This window comes from Pteronotus mesoamericanus, unplaced genomic scaffold (assembly GCF_021234165.1).
Source record: "Pteronotus mesoamericanus isolate MK-2021 breed Mesoamerican mustached bat unplaced genomic scaffold, CSHL_Meso_final scaffold_85, whole genome shotgun sequence".
Taxonomy (NCBI): Eukaryota; Metazoa; Chordata; class Mammalia; order Chiroptera; family Mormoopidae; genus Pteronotus; species Pteronotus mesoamericanus.
In genome coordinates, this window is record NW_026555329.1 from 34,429,377 (window position 1) to 34,449,390 (window position 20,014).

General features: G+C 35.9%; 1 protein-coding gene across 2 annotated transcripts in view; it reads right to left on the bottom strand.

Moving 5' to 3' along the window:
- Positions 1–20,014, bottom strand: part of RSBN1L (round spermatid basic protein 1 like) — a 69,484-nt gene that overhangs the window by 31,194 nt on the left and 18,276 nt on the right. The window contains exons 2-4 of one of the 2 annotated variants that reach the window (XM_054564183.1): positions 13,024–13,140; positions 8,692–8,949; positions 8,309–8,373 (exon numbers count right to left, since the gene is read on the bottom strand). In XM_054564183.1, coding sequence (XP_054420158.1) covers positions 8,309–8,373; positions 8,692–8,949; positions 13,024–13,140 — 440 coding nt within the window. Of the gene's footprint in view, positions 1–8,308; positions 8,950–13,023; positions 13,141–20,014 lie in introns of both variants that reach the window. The other variant, XM_054564182.1, reaches the window with a different exon arrangement.

A 20,014-nucleotide genomic window follows, 5' to 3' on the forward strand; every position in this document is an offset into this window, starting at 1 on the left:
CAGCCTTAAACTGGAAAGAACTAAAATATCCACCCATAGTAAACAAGGATAAATAAACCATGGTATATTCATACATGCAGCAATGAGAAAATAAACTATTGTTACACACAAGATAAATGGATCTCACAAACAACGCTGAAGAAGCCACACAGGACAATATACATATTATTTGATTCTATTATATAAAAGCTCAAAACAGGCAAAATTTATCTGTGGTGTTCAAGTCAGGAGAGTGGTAACTGAGGTGTTCTGTTTATGTATTATAGGTGGTAGGGATGGGCAGAATGGTGATAAAGAAGGGGTTAGGGAGGGCTTTTGGCTACTAGTAATATTCTACTTTTAAAAGCCATGGATGTGTTCACTTTGTAAAGATTAATCAAACTATACATTTAGAATGTGTGCATTCTGTGAACATAATTATAATTCAGTAAAAAGGTTATTTTAAAATATCAGTTTTAAAAAGCTGTAAAATGTTTATTTCTAAAAAGTTTAAAACAAAAAATTGAACCACCACAGGATCCTGCCATTCCAGTTCTGGGTATTCATCCAAAGAAAATGAAGTCACTGTCTTGAAAAGAGATAAGCAACCACTGTGTTCATTATGGCATCATTTACAATAGTAAGACATAGGAACAACCCAAGTATCCACTGATGGATGAATGGATAAAGAACACAAACACACGAACGAACACACACACACACACACACACACACACACACACACACAGAAGAATATTATTCAGCCATAGAAAAAGAAAGAAATCCTGTCATGATAACATGGACGCACTTTGAGGGCATTATGCGAAGTGAAATAAGTCACAGAAAAGACAAATAATTATACGCTCTAACTTATATGTACAATCTTAAAAGAGAGGAAAAAAAACACCTGAACTCACAGATACAGAGAACAACTGGTGGTTGTCAGAGAGATGAAAAGGGTAAAAGTGGTCAAAGAGTACAAACTTCTTATTCTTAGATAAGTAAGTCATAAGGATGTAACGTTCCACATGTTGACTGCAGTTAACAATGCTGTATTATATATTTGAAAGTTGCTAAAAGAGTAAAGACTAAAAGTTCTCATCATAAGAAAAAGAACTTGCAACTATGTGTGGTAATAAATATTAACTAAACTTTGTAGTAGTCATTTTGCAATATATACACATATCAAATCATTATGTTGTAACATAAAACTAATGTTATGTCAATTATCTCAATTAAAAAAACAAAGAAAACCTCATACCCATTAAGTAGTTACTTACCATTTCCCCCTTCCCCCAGCCCCTAATCTGCTTTTGGTTTCTAATTTACCTATTGTGGATATTTCATATAAATGGAATCATATAACATATGGCCTTTTTTGACTGTCTTCTTTCACTTCATGTTTTCAAGATTCATCCACACTGTAGCATTAGCAATATTTTATTACTTTTTATGGCTGGGTTATATTTCATTGTGTGTATATACCAGAATTTAGTCAACTATTATCTAAGTATTTATGGTATTTTTTGATCTTCAGTACTTGGTGAATTCCCTGCCATCAATTAACACACTCTTAAAGAGTCTTCAGTCAGAAGCTAGTCATCACCTATTCAACACAATGTAAAGCTGTTGTAATAATGCACTAAATCAGTATCACAACTCTCTTTGTAAAACCTGTTAAGTCTACAGAGCATTTCTAACCACTACCCTATCGAGTTCTATTATCATTATTTTGTAGGTGAGAAACTGAGAAGTAAAGACCTTAAAGCTATTCAATGTCACGGCTGGTAAAGGGCAGAACCAGAACTAGACCCCTTCTTCTTTCCATCCACCCCACTTCATAGTTCATTCAACTACCCACACTAACCCAGTCACAACTCACTACTATATTGACTTTAAAATAATTCTACAAATTAAATTTGAAAGAATGGTTCTCACATTCAGGACAAGATAAGCCTCATTATAAACTGGCTTAGCTCTAAATAAATGTCTATAAGTTAGCCCTACAATTCACAAAGCATCTTCCCAAACAGAAAACTGTATAAATGGTTTCTAAAAATCATTTCCTGTAGGGATAACACAAATTAGGTTAAGAGACAGAGCTTTTAGTGGAAGAGTCAAGAAACTGAAATAAAACTTAACCAAAGTAAGTATGCCCATTTTTGTTCTACTGCTCTCTTCTGGATCCCACTCAGTTTCATAAAGATGGCGCATAGAAACAAACCCAAGGCTACCTCTCATTCTAGAGAAAACACTTCCACATTTAAGCTCTTAAAAAACCAAGCAAACCAAGATTCCAGTGTGGAGAAAATATCAAATGAACAGTTCAGGGCAGCTTACTAGATATTCTTCCCAATATCCATAGGAAAGACTGGATTTGGAGGGACTTAGGACAAAGGCAGATGGACCTTGTACAGGCACCTTCCTACCATTTAGTGTAAGGCTAAAAGAGGTAAAAGCAGTCCTTGCAGCTGACAGATCAAATAGACATGTGCCAGTGTCACAGCTGGTAATGGAGAAGATGCAACTGCCTACATTTTCTCTGTGCATTATGTATTAGCCACGCACCTTAAACACATGATGGCAACCAGGGTTCGCAGTTCTTTGAAGGGTTTGAGACCCACAAACTAGCTGCATAGTGGTATGATTTATGAGTATCACCATGTCATTTAATAACAAAAGCATGGTTTTCATGCTGTACTTACTACATATTAAGATTAAAAGTCTTATCTAATAAAAAAATTAATTATTCCTAACCTTAAAAGGAAATTTGAAAAGCAAATGTAAGAATTATGACAGCCCTGGCCCATGTGGTTCAGTTGATTGGAGCACTCTCCCACAGTCCAAAAGACTCTCGGTTCAACTCCCCATATGGGCACACACTCAGATTACAGGTTCAATCCCCAGCTGGGGCACATAAGAGAAGTCAGTCAATCAATGTTTCTCTTTCATATCACTGTTCTTCACTCTCCTACCCTCTCCCTCAAAAAGCAATGAAAAAAATATCCTCAGGTAAGGATAAAAAAAAATATGACATTTAAAAGATGACTGAAATCAACTTGTATACTATGACAGTGAGAAAATTTGTGATACAGTGGAAACAAATGGGATTGGAAGTCAAAAGACTTTGTATAAAACCTGACAAAACCTTAGCAGACATATAATAAATGACAAGCAAATGAATTATCTAGTACTGAAGGACTTTTGGCAAGTTACTTCTTCTCTCACTGTATCTGCTTCCTATTGTTAAATTAGATTGTAATGAAGATTGAATGTGTTATTACATATAAAGTGCTTAGAGCAGTTCTTGACTCAGTAAGTACTCAATAAATAGTATACACTACTACCAGATGTCAGTCTGGTTTTACCACTAAATTAGGTATAATCTCAGTTAAGTTACTAGTTATTCTGGAAATCTATAAAATGACAGGCCTCTGAAAAATATTTAAATTCTGATTCTCAAACATATTATATTTATAATTCCCACATACATACATAAAAACTTTAAATACCACCACATTTCCTAGACCACAGTATATTATATAATATACATGAAACGAGAGTTCCAGCAACAACAGAGGCATAGATAGATTGACTCTGCCTCCTCGCACAACCAAAAGAAGCACAACCAAAAATTTAAAAAACAAAAAAAACAAGAACTGCCAGAAAACTGAACTGTATGGAAGTCCAACAACAAAGGAGTTAAAGAAGAAACATTCATCCAGACTGGTAGGAGGGGCAGAGAAGGCGCAGCCATGATGGAGAGGACACATGGCAAGGCAGCAGCTGGTGGACAGGACAGGCAAGGTGGCGGCTGGTGGACCGGGTGGTCCCACATATGCATGCTGATAAACCAGGAGGAACAGCTGGGGAGCAAGACAGACCACACAACCCAGGGTTCCAGTGCTAGCCAAATAAAGCCTCAGACCCTCTGGCTGTAACAACCTCTGGGGGTTGTGGCCATGGGAGAAACTGCCAGCCTCCTGAAAGCAGGGCAAGAGCCAAGCAAGTGGCATTGTTCCCGCTCTGAACTCTCCCTCACATACAGTGCCACAACTGCAGCAAAGGGGGTTGCCCTGACCTGGTGAACACCTAAGGCTCTACATCCTACAACATAATAGGTATGTCAACATAAAATATGGCCCAAGTGGAAGAACAGGTCAAAACTCCAGAAAAAGAATTAAGTGACAAAGAGATAGCCACCCTATCAGATGCAGAGTTCAAAACACTGGTAATCAGGATGCTCACAGAAATGGTTGAGTGTGGACATAAAATAAAGGAAGAAGTGAAAACTATACAAAAATGACACTTCCAGCCAAGACGGCAGCATAAGTAGATACACTTTGCCTCTTCACACAACCAAAAGAGGGACAACAAATTTAAAAACAATAAATAACCAAAACTGAAAGAAAACTGAACTGTATGAAAGTCTGACAACCAAGGAGTTAAAGAAGAAACATTTATCCAGACTGGTAGGAGGGGTGGAGATGGGCAGAAGGGGTGGAGAGGACATGAAGCAGGGCAGCACCTGCACGGCCAGGTGAGTGAGATGGCAACTGGCAGACCAGGCGGTCCCACACTTGCCTGTTGATAAAACAGCTGGGGAGCAAGACAGACCATGCAACCCACGGTTCCGTGCGAACAGAGAGCCTCACAACCTCTGGATGTAAAAACGTGTGGGCGTTGCAGCGATGGCAGAAACTCCCAGTCTCACAAGAGAATCCCTTTGAGAAACCCACAGGGTCCTGGAATGTACACAAACCCACCCACCAGAGAAACACTAGAAGGGACCAATTTGCTTGTGGGTAGTGGGGAAAGTGACTAAAAGCTGGTAGAGAGCCAAGCACAGGGCATTGTTTCCTCTCGGACCCCTCCCTCACACACAGTGTCACACAGCAGCAACCTGGGTTGCCCCGCATTAGTAAATACCTCAGGCTCTGCCCATCCCACCTTAACTGGTGCACTGATACAAAGAAATATGGCCCAAATGAAAAAACAGGTCAAAGCTCCAAAAACAGAACTAAGCGATGCACAGATAGCCAACCTATCAGGTGCACAGTTCAAAACACTGGTAGTAAACAGGATGCTCAAAGAAATGGTGGAGTATGGTCACAAAATGGAGGAAAAAGTGAAGGCTAGGCAAAGTGAAATAAAGAAAAATATACAGGGAACCAACAGCAAAGGGAAGGAAACAGGGTCTCAAATCAATGATTTGGAGCAAAAGGAACAGATAAACATTCAACCAGAACAGAATGAAGAAACAAGAATTCAAACACATGAGGAGAGGCTTAGGAACCTCTGGGACAACTTTAAACATTCCAACATCTGAATCATAGGGGTGCAGAAGGAGAAGAGGAAGAGCAAGAAATGGAAAACTTATTTGAAAAAATAATGAAGGACAACTTCCCCCATCTGGTGAAGGAAATAGACTTCCAGGAGATCCAGGAAGCCTGGAAGAGTCCCAAAGAGGTTGGACCTAAGGAAGCACACACCAAGGCACATGATAATTACATTACCCAAGATGAAAGATAAGGAGAGCATCTTAAAAGCTGCAAGAAGTAAGGTGACAGTTACCTACAAAGGAGTTCTCATAAGACTATCAGCTGATTTCTCAAAAGAAACCTTGCAGGCAAGTGGGACTGGCAAGAAGTATTCAAAGTCATGAAAGGCAAAGACCTACGTCCAAGACTACTCTAACCAGCAAAGCTATCATTTAGAATGGAAGGGCAGATCAAGTGCTTCCCAGGTAAGGTCAAGTTAAAGGAGTTCATCATCACTAAGCCCATACTATAGGAAATGTTTAAGGGAATTATCTAAGAAAAAGATGATGATCAGAAACTATGAACAGTAAAATGACAATAAACTCACAACTATCAATAACTGAATCCGGCGGGGAGGGAGGGAGGAGGGACTAAGCAAACAACTAGAACAGGAACAGAATCACAGAAATGGAGATGAGAGGGAAGGGGGAGGAATGGGGGAAAAGGTACAGAGAATAAGCAGCATAGATAGTAAGTACAAAATAGACAGGAAGAGGCTAAGAAGAGTACAGGAAATGTAGAAGCCAAAGAACTTATATGTATGACCCATGGCATGAACTACCAGGGGGCGGGGGCGGGGGCGGTGATGCTCCATGGAGCGGTGGTGGAGGGTAATAGAGGGGAGAAAAAAATGGGACAACTGTAATAGCATAATCAATAAAATATATATTTTAAAAATAAAGTGAAATAAAAAATATACAGAGAACAAACAGTGAAGGGAAGGAAACTGGGACTCATATCAACAATTGGAACAAAAAGAAGAAAAAAAACATTCAACTAGAACAGAATGAAGAAACAAGAATTCAAAAACATGAGGAGAGGCTTAGGAACCTCTGGGACAACTTTAAACACTCTAACATCTGAATCATAGGGGTGCCAGAGGGAGAAGGAGGAAGAGCAAGAAATTGAAAACTTATTTGAAAAAATAATGAAGGACAACTTCTCCAATATGGCAAAGGAAATAGACATACAAGTCCAGGAAGCTTAGAGAGTCCCAAACAAGTTGGACCCAAAGAGGAACACACCACAACACATCATAATTAAATGGCCAAAGATTAAAGACAAGGAGAGAATCTTAAAAAAGCAGCAAGAGGAGAGAGTTACCTACTGAAGAGTTCCCATAAGACTGATTTCTCAAAAGAAACCTTACAGACAAGAAGGAGCTAGCAAGAAGTATTGAAAGCGATGAAAGACAAGGACCTACATCAAGATTACTCTATCCAGTAATTACTCTATCTTTAGTTAGAGCGGAAGGACAAGTAATGAGCTTCTCAGATAAGGTAAATTTAAAGGTGTTCGTCATCACCCAAACCTTACTATATGAATTGTTAAAGGGACTTACCTAAGAAAAAGAAGATCAAAACTATGAACAGTAAAATGACAACAAATTCTCAACTAAGAATGAAAACAAACTAAGCAAACTAGAACAGGAACAGAATCACAGAAATGGAGATCACATGGAGAGATATCAGTGGGAAGGGGGTTGGGGGAATATTGGGGGGAAAGTACAGGGAATAAGAAGCATAACTGGTAGGTACAAAATAAGACAGGAGGAGGTTAAGAATAGTATAGGAAATTGAGAAGCCAAAGAACATGTGTACGACCCATCGATGTGAACTAATGGCAGGGGAATGCTGGAGGGAATGGGGGTAACTAGGTAGAGAGGGATAAAGGGGAGAAAAAAGCATGGGACAACTGTAATAGCATAATTAATAAAATATACTTAAAAAAGAATATACATGAAACATACTATCAGGGTGGGAAGTCTGGTAAATGTGGAAGTAACTGGACATCCAGATTATCACTGTGTTTGTGTATCTACACATACACACACACACGCATATATATACAAACACACTCAGAATATGAAAAAGAGTCCTGGATGAAGATTAAGGAGATTTTAATTTATTCCTGGCACTGCTACCAACCTTAAAACAGTAAGTTACTCCTACCTATCTATGTTTGTTTGCTTATCTGTAAGTTGAGAAAGCTTGGTATAGATGATTACTAAGATCCCTCTGAAACTTTATTATTTTCCTCCTTCCAAGCTAAAATGATGTCAATTTTTACCTAGAAAAATCAGACATTTTAGCACCAATAACTGTGAAAATTAGCTGATTTCATGGCCTAAGCAATGCCTGATCTGAGAGTGGGAAAAAAACCTCACCAGTCTTTTAAATGGTCCTACATTCACTTTCAAAAAGCAGTCTTAATTCTGTTTCTCCTTTCTAAAATAATGTATATTCACCCTAAATAAGGGTAGGTGATGAAAATCAGCTCAATATATGCACTGATATGTGAATTTTCTCACATAATCACAAAATTAACTGATGATTCCTTTGCTCCACAATATTTTTAATAGCCAAAATTTATTCACCATCTACTAGTGATGGATCCAGTGCTGAGCACTTTTAAGGCATTATCCCGTAAACCAAGAAGATAATTTTAGGTAATTTTCAGGCAAGAAAACTATTGTAAGGGCTGAAAAATACATGGCTACATCCATTTATTTCATTTCCAAGGTAAGGTAAATCCTTGCAAAAGAGCACAACAGAATCTTAGTTATTTTGTTAATTACCTTTAAGAAAAAAACAGGTAAGTGGAAATCAATTTAAATTCCAATGTCCACATCAAAAATGTAATTTATTCTTAATAATTCCAAGGTTTCTTACCATTATATTCCTACCTGTTTATTTCAAACCTATAGCAAAATGAGAAACAAAGAACACAAACTTATCTAAAAATATAATTAAAAGTTTCTTTAAAAAAAAAACCCAAAAACTTCTTACCTGAGCATGAAAATTGGACATAGTCGTTGTCTCTATATCCTTCTTTCCCAAAATCTCCATTTTCACTGGTGAATTTGGAAAATTAAATGAAAAGTAGTCTAAAAAGTCAGGTAAATAAGCAGCTGCCCCATGAACAATACCCATTACATAGAAAGCTGCAGAGTTTTCATTTTCACTGAATACTAGACCCACAAACTCTTCTGCAAACTTCTCCATCTCCACAGGAGACAGATGGGTGAGTTCATTACTGTAGGCATGGATAACTGACGCACCTCCATTAGGCTGATGCTCAATATGAATGAACTGTTTGAACTCCAAAGTGTCTAACCTTTTGAGGTTATTCTGAACCCGTGGCTCCTTTAATGAGACAAATGGAAACTCACTGTTCTCTGGAATTTTGAAATTATAGTTCTTGGTATCCAAATTCTTTCCACTGTGATCCTTTATGTTATCATTTAGGATGCCTTTGGGTTCTTGATCTTCAACATCAGATAGCAATCCTGAGCAGATGGTTTGAATAGATTTGCTATACATTTTTGGACGCTTCCGTTTTTCATTCTCTTTATGTTTCTTTTTCTTTTTCTTCTTTACCTTTTTAATTTGTAAGTCTTCTACATTTGTTTTTGGTTTCTCCTTCCCACCTGTTGGGAAAACATTTTTCTGAAACTCCATATTTTAGTTACTTAAAAAACCATGCTTTAGGAACTGTTTTATAATAAATAAGCAAAGTTTACTTAAAATTAAGTTTATATTTGGGACTCATTTTACACAGTATTGATAATCATAATTTAGTCAGTCTCTCTGCTCCTCTCTACACACACACAAATACACACCAAGGCTTAAGACAAAGTTACACCTTTCTGACATGTAGCAGATGATCAATTAGTGTTTACTGAAATAATGAAATGAGTGAATGTTTTAGAAAGCATAATCTCCACATTTTAAATGTAGAAAATCAGAAATGAAAAGTTGAACAAAAGTGAATACAATGCCTTCCAGATGTTTCCTAATACATGATGATATATATATGAGATTTTATATATATACATCATATTTATTTTAAGTTCTTAGGTATGAAAATTTATAAATCATAAAAGGAGAAAAATACTTGCTTAGTAATAAAAACAACAAACAGCAATTCCTTAGCTTTTTACTATATTTCCTCCTTAGAAAACTACTCTTGCATCTAAAATGGGCTGTTTTAGGTACAGCAGTTTACAAAGTTCCCAGTGACTACTCCACAAGATACCATAAAGGAGACAACAAAACTAGAATAATTTCTCATATCTTCAGCACAAATGATACCCATGTACTAATAAAGAGATGAATTAAAAAGGTAAAAAAAGAGAAAAGCATGGGGTATTATAAGCTTATATATTAATGAGCTTCTGTAACAAAAGCCAAGTATAGTCTGGGTTCAGAAATTTAGAACTCCAAAGAATAAAAAAATTAATCCACAGAGACTTTAAAGCTGTGGAACCTAAGTGTACATATAAACACTTAACATTATCATAGTATATTTCTATACAATAGGAAAAATAGAAAAAGGTAAACATTCTCACAAGAAATTATGTTTCCTAAGATATTTTAAAAAAGTCATTAGGCTGTTAGGTTGAAAATGAAGGCATTCACTGTTTTCACCTGTTATTTCACTTTTATAATCTTTCTCAATTTAACCTTCCCATCTACTTCTTTACCTAAATTTTTCCATCTTTACATATCTCTTTTATTCCTGTCTCCAGTGAGTTAAGATGTCCTGCCTAGTTTCCAAAAATAAGTCCCACCATTTCAAAAGCATTTGCTTAATAATTCTTTCCTCTTCTTTTACCATCAAACTTCTTGTAAAGAACAGTCTATGTCTAGTGCCTTCTCTTTTTTACCTTACCATTCTCATCCCTTAAACTCTGGGCCTGCTTCCAGTCTACTCAAATTTTCTTTCCCAGAATGTTCAAATTATCAGTGATATTCTCTCAAATTATTCTTCCTAATCTTTCCAGGGATAGATGGAATTATCCAGCTCATACTTGATTATTTTTGACTTCCTTGACACTTCTGCCTTAATTTTTGGTCTGCCTCGTAAGTGTCTCTCATCCTGAATTCTGGAGCCAAATTAAGCTTTAAGTTTTATATACTGTTTTACTCATACTCATTCCTTGACTCAACTGCTTTCAAAGAGTCTCAATGCCTATCAAATAAAATATAACCTCTTCAGTCTGAAGACAACGCCCTCAAGTAACTCATGCTCTGGTCAATCTAAACTACTTCCAATTTCTTGTAAGATATAACCTAGTTCTACGTTATTTTTTTACTACTGACAGAGGCATTTCCTCTCCCTAAAATACACTTGCCCTGCCCAATACTTACTACTGAACGCTTTCTTACTCATCTTTAAAAGCTCTTGTCATTTACTTAATTTTGCTTTCTTTTCTCTCTCTAGTTGGGACTGAAGTCACTTCATTCTAATGTTACTCTATATTCCACATATATGAATATATATGATAGTCATATAAAGTTATTATTTTTTTCACTCATAGGATACCTATATATCATATGTCCTTTAGGACACTGTACAGTATGAGTGAAACAAGTAACTTTCATATAAATTCAGAGTGACATGATATTTTCCCCCTCAATCAACGTGTCCCTCATGGTATCCAGAACATTGCTACTGATGAACATTTAGTGAATCTATAAATGAAAAGATTTCTCTTACCAACAGACTACCTGAGGTTTATAGGTTTTCCCCTTGCCTCCTTTTCAAAGTTTTCCACCAAATGAATACCATTTAATCCCACCCTGGAAACAAAAATTCTCTCAAGTTGATAGCAATTCTAAAAAAGGGAAGTTTAATGTTAATAATAAACTATCACATCAAGAAATTCGTAAGTATGCAGTGAAGAACAAATTAATATCATCATGAAAGCAAAAATAAAAGTCTGTCAACATTATTGATTACATGTGTTTATAAAGTCATAAAGCCCTGGCCAGGTGGCTCAGGTGGTTGGAGCATCCTCCTGTACACCAAAAGGTCGCAGGCTCAATTCCTAGTCAGGGCACATCCATAGGTTGTACTTATTAAAATCTGTGGGCCAGACACTGCAGTTGGTACTTCCCCCATACTTTATCTCATTTAATCTTGACAACCTGTAAGAGAGTAATTACATTATTATTTACTTACACTTTACAGTAAATATATTTCCCATTGTCATCCCAAAGGTCACCAATTCATTTCCAAGTGTGCTTCATTTTTCTTTTCCTTATCATCACTAGGTTTCAGTTTAACTCAGTTCAAAGTATCTCCTAAATTTTTCATCTACTTTAAAGTCAAGGATACTATCACATGTTACTAAAAAAAATGTCCATTTTTTAAGGCTATTTTAAATGTTTGCATATGCATTTCACACTAATGGTATGTTAGAAATCTTAACATTTGACCAACTGACAGGAATTAACATCACTGTACGTTTAAATGGATAAGAAAATGACTATGTGACTGAACCAGTGAAAAATGACTGCATGACTAAACCACTAGGGTAAAGTAAACATTTCAAGCATTAATCATTAGCCACTAAACAGCATTGATGTACTTAGAGTCGATTCCTGACTCGAAGGCTTGCAGTCTAACTAGACAATACAGATAAAACACACTGGCAAAAGAAATAGAACAAAAGGACCAGGAGCATTAACTAAGTAGCCATCAACTTAACCTCTAACATGTTTCAACAACATTGACATAATTTTACAGAAAATAAAAGTTCTGATGAGTAGAAAATAGAGCTTAAATAAAGTGGCATCAAAGAACATCTAGAAATATGACAAAGGATGAAATAAAAATACAAACTCTTAATATTCTGTTTATCCAAAATAATATAAAGTAACCAGTTATATCATTGTACATGTAGTGCTATTGCCTTTTCTCCTTTATGTAAAGTCTTATGAACCCATAACTTCAATATGAAATTAATCAAAATCAAAATGTTCTGCTCTGCAAACTGTCAATTTGATAGGGCAACTAATGAATTTGTTAGCTGCCTAGCAACCAAATACCATTGATTCTTCTTACCTTGCTGAGTGAATTTAACACTGTCCTTACTTCTACCACAAATTCTCTCTGAAATAGTTCACAGATTTAGTGATAGCACTTGTACTATTACCCAATTACCCACCTCCATGTATGAACAGCAACTAAAAACAATTGTAATAATAAAGAAAAAAACAAGAAACGAAGAGAATATTCTTAAGCATGTAAGAAACATATAGTAAAAACAGTACACATTCTAATTTAGCTCAGAGTAAAAAGTTCCCTCCAAATCCCAAACTATGATATAATGACTGTCAAATATATATAAGATCACTCACTTCACCATCCCTATCAAGCTACAAAATAGTTTTATTATTTATTTTAGATCATCTAAATACGAATGAAGACTAGTAATGCAAACTCAAAATTATATAACCTAATTTTAAATAATTTAAGGAACCTAACAGTTCAATGAAGCTTAACCTTTACTACTTTTTAATGACTCAATAAATAAATATACTAAAGATGTGTTACTCTACAGATTCCAATTCCCCACTATTACATTTAATTTTCATAGTCTGACCATTTGTTTATTCTCAGAAAATTCAGCACCAGATAACATTTATTTTAATAACTAAGCCAGTAAGTATACTGAATAATACAGTACAATTAAAATCACTGAATATAAACTTACTTTTCAGCAAAATCTTGACTTCTCCATTTTCTTTCTTGATCTCATTCATTGCTTTATGCTTCTTTTTCTCTCTCTCTTTTTCTTTATCTCTCTCTTTAATTTTGTCTTTGATTTTATCTAAAAGACAAAAAAGGAACTATTTTACAATTTTATTTTTTTCCAATGAATTATACTACAAGTTCTAAAATTTCCTTCATATATTGAACATGGAATACATAATACACATGTCATAAACTACCAAAATTTATCATTGTACATTTCATTCTAATGATTATTTTTCACTTACTTCACGTCAACCACAATGTTAGGCTAACTTCAAATCACTTAAAATAATGGCTAACTTGAATTGACACAGTAAATCACAGTGGGAAAAGTATTAACTTTGAAGTCGGGCATATCTAAACTGGTAACATAACACTGGAAAAATTACTCAGTCTCAGTTTCCTCTCTGTAAGATGGTAGCTGATATCTTTTTCATAGGTTACTATAAAGACTAAATGGAGAAAGATATAAAATAACTTCCCAGAGACTGTTATATACTACTAGACACTAGTTCCCTTAACCTTGCACCTTTTAGAAAGGATATGACTGATCTAGCTAGTTGATGATATTATATTAAAATAAAGGGTATAAAAACTCTAGGAATTATTGTCTACCACCTAAAAACTCAAACTTTGAGTTTATAAAATTAACTGATGTCCTGTTAATTCTTGTTTGTTCAAGCGCTGATGTATCGAGCAAAAATCAAGAGGTAGAAGAGAATTTAAAAATAGTGACATAGACCTTGCCCTCAAAAAGCATACTACTGATTACAAAGCCATGATAGAAGCACATAAAAACCATAAAATATTCTTCAATGTAATAGAAATTATATAATTAAGTGCATATTACATAATTTCTTAAATCCTTCCTTACTTTCTACCCTCATTCAGGCCCTGATCACCTAACAATTAGATTATTGTTTAAAAGATCTGCACTGTCCAATAAAAATATAATGTTCACGACATACGTAAATTGAAAAATTTACTAAAACAAACGAGTGAAATTAATTTTAATAATATATTTAACCAATATATTCAAAACATTTCAAAACTGAACCAATACTAAAAATATTGTGCTATTTTATATTTTTTTCATAAGATTTCAAAATGCAGTGCATACAGCACAACTCAGTTAAAAGTAACAATAGCTGCACATTCAATGTGCAATAGCCACATGATACTAGTGGCTACCATAATCAATAACTTAAGTCTAGACTACTTAAATAGATAGTTCTAAAAAAAAATTACATCTTTGCACTTAATAAGCATCTTAAAAGTTATATTCATTAATGATAAAAATATACAAATTAAGATATTTTCACCTATCAAACTGACAACGTGCTTTTTTTTAAAAATGATAATATTGAAAGCAGATGAGAAGACAAGGGATTCACTGAGAAAGGATTGCTGAGTATAGGGAAAGGGTTAAGGTGCAGAGGTGAATAAGATACATAAGGTCCTTCATTGCTCACATATAACTTAAATTACAGACTACATTAAGCTGTTCTCACATTTATTAGTTTGCTACTCTTACTTTTTGATATTTAAAGTCCTGTTATAGGCTTTAGTAACATCAACCCTTAAAATGTTACTCCAAATAGCTCGGGCTTAGACACACATACGTTACTATTTTCTAAATAACCACGCATTTTTAAAAAATAGACTATTTACATATCGTTTAAAATCCAAACTGAATGCAGGGGTGTGAGTGGAGGTGGAAGAGGGCATGAAGGATAAATGGTAATGGAAAAAATACATATATACATGGAATAATGAAAGTAAAATAAAAACCAAAAAAGTCATCTGAAATATCTCTGCATTTCATTTTCCAGTTATCTCTATTAATCTTATTATCCTCAAGTGTTATTTCAGTCACTATTAACCTTTTAACATATAGACAGAAAAAAGCATTTAAGTTCAATCTTCACAAAAATGAACACCTCAAAACCCCTCTGTGCTCTCTTCTAGTATTTATGCAGCACCACAAAGGCTAGACATGATCCTGACTTCTAACCACACAGACTAAAACAACTATACGATTTTACTGGCATATATAAATAATATGATATACTATAAATTTACCACAGTTGCAAAACATTTTACAGAATAAAATTATATTAAATTCTCAGGAAATAAACTATAATATGGTATAACTCAAAGTTTTTGTAGACTTTCTTTATATACTTGCAGACTTTATTTTTTAGAGCAGTTTTAGGTTCATAGAAAAACTAAACAGAAAGTACAGTTTTCCCACATATACGTCCTGCCCTCACACATACCAATTTTTAAAAACATTTATAATTAATATACACTTTCAGAAAACACAGTGAATGATAATAGTTCAAATTATTAAAAGCCATTAAGTGACAAAAGTTTTTAAGATGCTGTAATAGGAACATGTTAGTTTCATAACGCAGGAAAAAGGGTCTTGGAATATGCCTTCAAGTTCAACTAAAGTTAAACAGCTCAATTAAAGGCAAGTTTAAGGTGGGAGGTCATTATATATGGGAGGTCATTATATCAAAAACCTCTATAGAGGCTCTGGCCAGGATGGCACTCTAGGTAAATGTGGTACACTGAACCCCTCACAACCACATCAAAATTATAACTAAATTACAGAACAACTATCATTTCAGATGCCTGAAATCTAGCTGAGGAGAAGCCCTATAACTAAAAATATAAAAAAGCCACATGTAGACTGGCAGGAGGAGTGGAGAAGCAGAACAGGCTGGTCCCACACCCATATGTGGCAGTTTAAAACAGGGAGAAATATGTCCACTGCAGAGGTCTCCCCAGAGGAGCAAGGGGTTCTGACCCAATACCAGGACCCCCAGCCCAGGATTCTAGTGCCAGGAAGAGAAGTCCCCATAACTTCTGGCTGTGAAAACCAGAGGGGATTGTGGTCGAGTGAGACAGAGGCTCCTGGAGCCCCAAGTGTTCCTCTTAAAAGGCCTAAGCACAGACTTTCTGGTACTCTCTAACTGAGCTCCAGCGCTGCCACAGCTCTAAAGGCACCAGAGTCACACAAGGAGGAAATAAATTGTCTGACTTCAGGGCAAGAGCTAGAGGGGCAGCTTCCTCCCAGACAGAAGTACTGGTAGAGACACGTTGCTCCTTTGCTGAGCCCTCTCCCAACAGAACTGGCAGGCAGGCGTCATATCTGAATCTCAATCAACCTGGCTAAGGCTGTTCTTCCTGCCCTGGTGATTCCCTAAAACTCTGTCTCACCCAATCTGTCAGCCCACCAAAGCCATTTCCATACAAATGGCCTCTCTTGGCACATGCTTCAGACTTGCCTAAAATCTCTCAAACAAGCAGCATCTGGTCTCAGGATACCCCATGCTTCTTGTTACATGGCCCCAAGCATGGCACCAGCAGCAGCCAGCCTCGGCAGCCAGCCTCAGTTTGCAGCTTGGCCTCTCCCAGGGATCCTCCAAGCCCAACACAAGTAGCAGCCATGTGCAGATCAGTTCATGCCAGGTGGCCCCGGCAGAGCACAGGCAGTAACTGACCTTCCTGGGACTTCCTCCTAGGAAGCCCCTGAGCCAATACAACTGGTGGACAGCTTCAGACCATGCTGGATTACAACCCTGCCACCCCTATGAGTGAGACACTCAAGGGGTAGACTTGTGGCACCAAAGCCCCACTGAAGCAGTCCTCTCCATGGGGTCAGCCCCTGCACAGCCGCTCCTCTGCTGCAGTCAGTCCTCGCAGCTGATGATCCCAGGTGTCAATCCCAATCAAAGCTCAACTATAATAGGATAGTGCACACAGACCACATAAGGGTGCATCTGGAGTGCCCAGCTCAAGTGACTGAGGAGGCTGCACCACTGGGCCCTACAAGACACTTAATACATAAAGCCACTGTACCAAGCATACACCTGATACATAGAAACAAACACAGGAAAACAGCCTAAATGAGGAGACAAAGAAACTGGTCCCAAATAAAAGAATAGGAGAAATCTCCAGAAAAAGAACTAAATGAAATAGAAGCAAGCAAACTACCAGATACAGAGTTCAAAACAATGCTCAAGGAACTTAATGACAGCTTCAAGGAGCTTTAACAGCATAAAAAAGGACATGGAAACCATAAGAAAGAACCAGTCAGAAATACACTAACTGAAATCAATAAATTACAGGAAATTAACAGCAGAGTAGATGAAGAGGAAAATCAAATCAGCAATTTGGAATGTAAGAAATCTAAAAACAAAAACAAAACTTCACAAAACCCCAATCATGACAGCAAAAAGAAAAAAATTCACAAAAGTGAGGATAGTACAAAGAACCTTGAAGACAACTTCAAGTGTACCAATATTTGCAACAAGGCAAGAGGGGGCGGGTTCTTTCTTAGAAAGAGAAGAGAAAAAGCAAGAAATTGAAAACCTATTTGAAAAAAATAATGACAGAGCCCTGACCAGGTGGCACAGTTGGTTGGAACTTCATCCCATATACCACAAGGCTGGGGGGTTTAATCCCCAGTGAGGGCATATATCTAGGTTGCAGGTTTAATCCTGGTCAGGATGCATATGGAGGCAACCTATCAATGTTTCTCTCTCTATAATACAGACGTTTCCCCCTCTTTCTCTCCTTCTCTCTTTCTATCTCCTCCCACACTCTTTAAAGTCAAAAAATATATCCACAGGTAAGGATTAAAATCAATAATGAGAGAACACTTACATAACCTGGTGAAGGTAATAAACACAATTCCAGGAAGTGCAGAGAGTCCCAAACAAGATGAACACAAAGAGACCCACACCATGACATATCAAATTAAAATGCCAAAGGTTAAAAACAAAGAGATTCTTAAAAGCATCAAGAGAAAAGCAGTTAGTTAACTACAAGGGAGTTCCCATAGGACTGTCAGCTGATTTCCTGACAGAAACTTTGCAGGTCAAAAGGGATTGGCAAAGAATATTCAAAGTGATGAAAAGCGAGGGCCTACAATCAATATTGCTCTGCCCAACAAAGCTATCATTTAGAATTGAAAGACAGATAAAGAGCTTCCCAGACAAGAAAACGCTAAAGGAGTTAGTTCATCACCTTACCAAACCAGTATTATAAGAAATGTTACATGGTCTTCTTTAAGAAATAGGGGGTGGGGGGGAATCAAAAATATTAATAATAAAATAGCAATAAATAAATAAATACCTATCAATAATTACTTTAAATGCAAATGGATTAAATGCTTCAATCAAACAACACAGGGTGACTGAATGGATAGTAAGACCCTTACATATGTGGTTTACAAGAGACTCACTTCAGATCAAAAGACATCCAGACTGAAAGTAATAAAGGGATGAAAAACATACTTCATGAAAATTGAAACAAACAAAATAAATCTGGGATAGTAATACTTAGACAAAATAGACTTTAAAACAAAGGCTATAACAAATAGGCAAAAAAGGATCCAGTAACTTCATTTCTGAGTATTTATCCAATAACAGTAAATCAAAAAGACATATACATCTGTATGTTTATTATTTAAGATATGCAGCATTATTTAAGATATTCAGCATTATTTAAGAAATGGAAGCAACCTAAGTGTCTATCAACAGATTAATGGATAAAGAAGCAGTGGTTCATATATACAATGGAATATGATTCGGCCATAAAAGAGAATGAAATCTGTAACAAGATGGATGGTCCTAGAGGATATTATGCTAAGTGAAATAAGTCAGACAGAGAAAGACAACTGCCAGATGATTTCATTTAATTTGTGGAATCTAAAAAATAAAATAAACAAACAAGCAGAATACAGACTCATAGAAAGAACATTCTGATGGTTGCCAGATAGGAGTGGGTTGGGGAGTTGGGTGAAAAAGGTGAAGAGATTTAGAAGTACAAATTGCTAGTTACAGAACAATCCCTGGGGATGGCAAGTACAGCATAGGAAATATAGCAAATAATATTGTAATAACTATATATGGTGTCAGATGGGTACTACATTTATTAGGATGATCACTTCTTAAGTTATATAAATGTCTAATCACAGGGGTTGTACACCTGAGACTAACAGAATATTGTACATCAACTGTAATTTAAAAATAAAAAAAGTTTAAAAATATCTACAGAAACAAAAACAATGGCATAGCCAAGACAAGAACAGTGACTGACATTATTGCAGTTACCTCCCACCCCACACCCAAAATGTTCTAGGTAAATGAAGCAAACACATACCATCCATATACACATAGTAGAAAAGCATTTTTGAGACACAACTGCTGTCCCAAACGATACACCTGTCTAGGTCTTTCGATCTATCTCTTACTCTTCCTAGAAATTTTTGTCAGAGCATATGCTTTTTCAAAATCCAACTTTAAATTATTCAATTAAATTTTCTGTAATCATGTTACACATAACAAAAGATGTTATGTTACATGTTACAGGTAAATATGTTACAGCTACAAGAAAATGGGAAGCCTATAAGCTCAGAATACCTAGGTTCAAGTTCAAACTCTGCAAATTTGAAAATTAACTTTAAATCTGTAGTTTCAGCTGTATAATACAGTTTACGTAAAGATTAAATAGGAAATATGTACAAAAGCATTTAATAAAGATATAAGCCTTATGAATGTAGATTATTATCTACTGAATATATCTATATAGACACAGATATCTACCAAGAGTGGGCCATATAAACTTTTTTGGGCCATGAGAAATCAGAACACCACTGTCTACAGAATCTCAACTCAGCAACTACCACACTGCTATGCATTCATAGTTATAAAAGTCACTGCCAGATCTTTTCAAAAAGAAAGCGGCTCCCTGGCATCATGTTTACTGTAATATATTGTTCTTAAAAAAAAAAACTGTCCTTCTTAGTCAGTTTTTATTCTTTATTCATTTTTTTTCATGACCAAAAATTTGTAGTTGTATCCTTCATGGTCTAATCTAAAGCCTGAAAAGAATTTCTAGGTCACTTTCCCATGACAATTCTCAGAATAAAAGTA